We start from the raw sequence: 6,551 nt of genomic DNA, 5'->3' as shown, positions 1-6,551 counted from the left end.
TTAACAACTGCGGTAATACAGTGTGTTATGAGGAAAATATTATCGGGACACGAATGCGCTGCTATTGCTCTCCTATTTTGTCATTGTTATAATATATAACTTCTGGCACTGGCAAGGAACAGAGTCTAATCCTTCGGATGGTCCTCAAAACCGAGATCTCTCGTGTACTCGGAAAATAACCATTGACGGTTGAAATTTCACAAAGAGTAGTTTGGAAACGCCGCTAACCGGGCACACTTTCCCTTGTGGAGAGAGAGAGAGAGAGAAATGGGGTTTAACGTCCACTCGACACAAACTAGGTCATTTCGGGACTAACTTATGGTTCAATTTTTTTCAATAATTCGCTTGCGCATAGGGGTCTTTAGCAGTGGGAGGAAACCGGAGGACCCGGAGAAAACCCACGAGGTTGGACAGGCGACCCTACTCCTTGTCACGTACAACCGGGGATTCGAAACCACGCCAGCCGACTCAATGACAGACTGTATGATATAGCGCGCTTCCCTTGTGGAGCATTGCATGGTGTATACACGTCTTCATTAACCCATAGGAGCCGCGATGGCTCAGTGAGTAAGACGTTGGCTCGCTAACATGGACGTCACGTGTTCGATCCCTGCGTTGGTCGAGAAAGTTCATAGGGATTTTCCGATGTGGTTGGTTCCCCCTTCTCAGTGATGCAGGGCAGAGGGCCTCGCTAGGGACACCGTATAGTAGTTCGAGTTCGAATGAAACTGGGGGATCACGTGGCTAAGTGGGTAAGGCGCTGGCTCGCTAGCCTGGAGGTCGGGTGTTCGATCCCTGCATTGGCTGAGAAAGTTCATCTCGATTTTCCGGCGTGGTTTCCCCTTGTCAGTGATGCAGAACGGAGGGCCTGACAAGGACAGTTGCCTAGTCGTTCGGATGGGACGAAAAACCGAGGTCCCGTGTACACATTGGCGTGCACGTAAAAGATCCTTTGGCAGTTGGAATTCGATATAAGAGTAGGTCGTAGCGCCGCTGCCCGGGCAAAATTTCCCTCATAGCACACTGTATGGCGTATGCCCGTCTTCAATTAGCCCAGGTTAGGTGCAGAAGAGTAGGACGTTAAACCTCATTTCATTTCATTTCGAATGAAACTAAAAACTGAGGCCTGAATGTAAAAGAATTTAGAATTCGATGTATGTATGAGTAGACCGTAGCACCGCTATACGGGCAGCATTCTCCCCATAGCACACTATATAGCGTATGCCCGTCTTGATTAGCCCAATCGGAGCAGAACAGTAGGACGTTAAACCCCATTTCATTTCATTTCATTTAACCCGAAGAACATTAAACCCAATTATATTTCATAACTTGTGTCACTGCCCTACCGTGTCATAATGACGTATACATACTCATAGCTCACGTGCAGCCAGCCACAACGAGTGTTTAGTTAGTTAGGTGGAGATTCATACATGTATATTGATCGAGACGATCAAACATCTAAAATGATTCAGCAATACATATTCATATGTACACCCCCTTGTTATTTGTGGACGTGTTGTCGTTATGTTCATATGAGAGAGAGAGAGAGAGAGAGAAATGGGGATTAACGTCCGATCGACACAAACTAGGTCATTTCGGGACTAACATATGGTTTAATTTTATTTCAATAATTTGCTTGCGCGTAGGGGTCTTTAGCAGTGGGGGGGGGGGGACCGGATTACCCGGAGAAAACCCACGAGGTTGGACAGGCGACCCTACTCCTTGTCACGTACAACCGGGGATTCGAAACCACACCAGTCGACTCAATGACAGACTTTATGATACAGCGCGCGCACGCTAACCATTCAGCCATCCAACCCACTATGGTCATATGACTCGATACAGGTGTTGGTTGGGGATTTAACAGCATGCCCCCACTTCCCTTATCAGTGCTGCTTGACGGGGACCTGGACTAGAACAGCGCTAAGTAGTTCGGATGGGATAAAAAAAAACCGAGGTCCCGTAAAAGATCACTTTGCAGTTTGAACTCGAAGTCCAGTGATCTTAATAGCATAGGATCCACTGCGGACGAGTTTAGAATGTCGCTGTGTACATGTTAAAAACAACCTTGACTTCCAATAAGGAAGATATTGTATTCGTCAGTTTCTGTTCTATTATGGTGATATACAAAATGGCTGAATTGTACTCCCATGTAAATATATGACATATAGTTCGATTTTCTTGATATATATTCACGAGAACGGCCTACTCTGATTTTATATTGGACACCAATTGCTGCAAAGGATCCCTGTTTTGTGGACTTGACGATGATAAAAATCGCTGTGACGGATAAAACCTTTGATTGAACTACAGACGAAAATACTTGCATTGTTATTGTTTGCTGTATGAACTTTCCATATACACTGTCTTGTGTACAACACCCACTGCTAGCTGCATGAAATTTCCACATAAGTTAGGAGGGACATCAGATTTCCTAAAGAGGATATACACACCCTGTCTCGTGTACAACAAACACCGCTACTGTCAGCTGTATGAACTTTCTTCATAAGTGAGCAGGGGCATCAGATTTTCTAAAGAGAGTAGACACACCCTGTCTCGTGTACAACACCCACAGCTGCTGATAGGTAATCTGGAATATAGTTTTAATATTAAATACACTAATACATGTGACGTAATATTGCTAGTGTTAGCCGTGTGAACTTTCCAAATAGGTGAGGAGTGACATCAAGTGTTCTAGATATAATAGACATTCCCTGCCTCGTGTACAGTATCCACCGCTACGAATAGCTAAACCGAGATATATATTGAATGTTACACTAATACATGTGACGTAATATTGCTAGTGTTAGCCGTGTGAACTTTCCAAATAAGTGAATTGTTCTAGATATAATAGACATTCCCTGTCTCGTGAAAAGCACCCACCGCCACGAAAAGCTAAACCGAGATATATATTAAATGTTACACTAATATATGTGACGTAATAGTGAGTAATATTGCTCTAGCTGCAAAATGGCGGAGTGTAATGCTAAAAATAACTGTAGTATATGTCTATCAAAGTTCACAAAACCTAGAATAATTGACTGTCATCACACATTTTGTGAGGACTGTCTACAAGATCACATGGACAATTTTACACGTAATAACAGATTCAACTGTCCATTGTGCCGAAAGAGTTGCAATGTGCCACCAGCGGGGGCCAAGGGGTTTCAATCAAATTTTTATGTCGAAGATGAAGCTATAGATGAATTCTGTGGCGTCCATGATCAACAAATACTGGATAGTTTCTGCTCGTATTGTCAACTGGTTGTTTGCAATCAGTGTAAACTAAGCAGCCATAGAGGGCATGATGTTCAAACCCTACAAGATGTCCGACCAGCTTTTAAACAAGAATTACAAGAATTACAACATGACTTGGAAGATCAGATACCCAAGTTTAAAACTTTCTCGGATTCCATTAAAACCAACATATCAGAGATCAAGGACTCGAAGGAGTCGGTGTGTAAACAGATAGAAGAGCAAGGGGATAAACTGTGTAAAAAGATCAGAGAACTGGAGCAGCAGATGATTCAAAACGTCACGGCCACACACGAAGCAGACGTCAAATCGATGAACAGAATTTCTGAAGGAGTGGATACAATCCTGTTACAACTTCATGATAATATTAAAACCATTTCCCAGACTTCTAAAGATCGCTCCACTGTTAAAATCATCAACAGGGTACAGATTGCAAAGTTACAGAAAGAAGAAAACCAGAAGCGGAAATTACCCAAAGTTCCGAATGCAAGTTCCGCTAAATTTCGCCCGGGTAAAATAGACCAACTTACCTCTTCGCTTCTACTGGAAAAGATGGGAAAGCTGAATATTTACCAAGAAGAAATTTTCCGGCAGACATTTAATGTTGGTTTAATTACAGATCTATGGCTCGAAAGTCCACAAATTCTTGTTGGGGGTTTATCCTGGAAAGTAAGTGTTAGTAAATCGGCAAGCAAAACTCAGACTACCTCCCTTGTGGAAAATGTATCGCGGTACATGGCATCGCCATCTTCCCTCCTTGATGCATTTTATGTGACACCAGCCCAGTTTCTCCATATAAGATTGCAGTTTGACAGTAAATACAAATCTTGCCGGGGGAAATTCACCATCAAACTCATCAATGAAGAAGAAGGCCAACTTGCCACAGTTAAAGAAGATAACCAAACTTTCAGTGATGCGTGTCAGTCATATGATTGGAATGACGTCATTGATTTTGAAATGTTGACCGACACAAGCCGTGGTTTTTTGAATGAAGATAAAAATATTACGGTACAAGTCCAGCTTAAAGTAACTGACATAATGCAATAAAATGAAATATTATAGAGAGTATAATTGACAAATGGTTTATGCTAGAATTTTAGGTGTCGATAAAGTCACTTAAAGGGGCTTAATCGCTAATATTTGGGACCTAGAAATTGACACAAATGTGCTGCAATGCATTTAATTTAATATAATGTATATAAACTGATTAATTTAAGAATTTACTCAAAATTGTTCACCTTATTTTAACTCAAATATGGCCCTTTATCAAACGTTTATTGTTTTAATGTATCAATGTGTTTCTGGATCAACAGTGATTGAAAGTTGAATAAGTTCTTAACTAAAGTCCGAGAATGCTTTGTGAACTGGGGGCCTGGTATAATATCAAATACTTTCTAGAACATCGGATACCACATCTCTTTGATGACTTCTTATTGTGATTCATACTACAACAATTTGTGAGAAACCATCAAATTAAAAATATTAATATACATTCCTATGGTATTAACCCCATGTTAATATTTAAATTCGTGTTGATAATTCGCATTTAAATTTGTGTTCATGTATTCGTATCCAAATTCGCGTTTCTATATTCGTATGATATTAACCTGGTGTTGATATCTGAATTCGTTGAATAATTTATATGTAAATTCATGTTGAATTCGTGTTGATAAATTCGCGTTTCTATATTCGTGTTGATAAATTTGTATTGATAGACTGTGAAATTCCTCTATTAAGACCACCCGTGACCTGTCTAGATTTGGTCGTAATAGTGGGGTGGTCTCACTACTGAGTGAGCATGCTTGAGGCAATTTCAAAGATAACAGACAGTGTTATGTAAATTATATTGACATCTTGACCTACTTTATTACTCTAAGATGAGATAATAATGTAGGCCTACTGTATTACTGTAAGATGTGATAATAATAATGTAGGCCTACTGTATTACTCTAAGATGTGATAATAATAACGTAGGCCTACTATATTACTCTAAAATGTGATAATAATAATGTAGGCCCACTGTATTACTTGCTTCTCGATGAAATAAAATATGTTATTCACTCTAAAATGACAAATATTTAGCCATGAAGACTATGCTGTTTAATACCATCGTGTTGATATACATATATTCGTATCTAAATTTTTGTTGCTTTATTATCTCGAGTTGATATATGTCCGCATTAAAAATGGTATTGATATATCGGTATCAAAAATGGTATTGATATATTCGGTATCAAAAATGGTATTGATATATTCGGTATCAAAAATGGTATTGATATATTCGAATCAAAATTGGTATTGATATATTGGTATCAAAAATCGTATTGATATATTGGTATCAAAAATCGTATTGATATATTCGTATTGTTATATTAATATCTAAATTCGTACAGATATCTATATATCCACTATATTTGTATTAATATTTTTATTATATCTGCTTTTTAATGCCTTGCGTGTATAAAAAATGTATAATTAGCATAAACATGTATAATTAGCATAAAAATGTATAATTTGCATACAAATGTATAATATAACCATATATGTAAATATATTATTATAATATATGAAGATACATTATACATGCGCTAAATCTGCCTATTGCAGGTCTTTCTTTATGCCTTAAATGTTATATAAACTATTAATTAGACATTAATTTACATAACAAGACCGTAATTATGGATATGTATAATGTATGTAGATGAAGGGTTAATTGTGAATAGATTGTATCGAGTATAATTTCTTTATGTTTTTAAAACATTTGATGATATGTTTGTATTTTCAGAGATTGTTGTATCTGTATATCTGAAATAAACCAATTAGATACTAGCTGGTATTTTCTCCCGGTTACAGTTAGAATATTTCAATGTATTGCACACCGTATTAGGGATCATTATGAGTTTACCTCAAAAGAACGAGCCGCCATTGTGAATTTGGCACCCTAGCGGAATTAGTCGTCACTTTTAGGAGGAATAGCTCATTAAATTCAGCGGATAAAATTCTTACAGAAACCACCTTCATACCGAGGTCCGAGAGAATTTTTCCCGAATTGTACACTCCATTAAATTAAAGTAAATAACCATAAAATGCCTCATGACGGCCATCTTGAATACTTTAATTTCCCCAAGGATGCCAGGGTGGCATCATCCTGATTCTGAAACTACATATATTGAAGATATGTAGTACACCGAAAACCTATATTTCAATATATTACACACCTTTTTAGGGAACTTTATAAATTTCCTGCCAAAATAAGCCACTATTTAAAATTTGTCCCCCTAGCGGCATTAGCCATC

At 38.3% G+C, this 6,551-nt stretch overlaps 1 protein-coding gene across 1 annotated transcript; it reads left to right on the top strand.

Annotated features, from left to right (window-relative positions):
• Window positions 1–2,082: 2,082 nt before the first annotated feature.
• Window positions 2,083–6,084, top strand: LOC126810092 (tripartite motif-containing protein 2). The gene has a single exon (XM_050535056.2). The coding sequence runs from the start codon at window positions 2,971–2,973 to the stop codon at window positions 4,300–4,302; it is 1,332 nt and encodes a 443-aa protein (XP_050391013.1). The 5' UTR covers window positions 2,083–2,970; the 3' UTR covers window positions 4,303–6,084.
• Window positions 6,085–6,551: the final 467 nt, after the last annotated feature.

The sequence above is a fragment of the Patella vulgata genome, chromosome 2 (genome assembly GCF_932274485.2).
Source record: "Patella vulgata chromosome 2, xgPatVulg1.2, whole genome shotgun sequence".
Lineage (NCBI taxonomy): Eukaryota > Metazoa > Mollusca > Gastropoda > Patellidae > Patella > Patella vulgata.
This window is presented reverse-complemented; position numbering and strand designations above follow the sequence as displayed.

Coding starts and splice junctions, on each gene's coding strand:
- LOC126810092 (XM_050535056.2), top strand. CDS start 2,971: ATGGCGGAGTGTAATGCTAAAAATAACTGTAGTATATGTCTATCAAAG.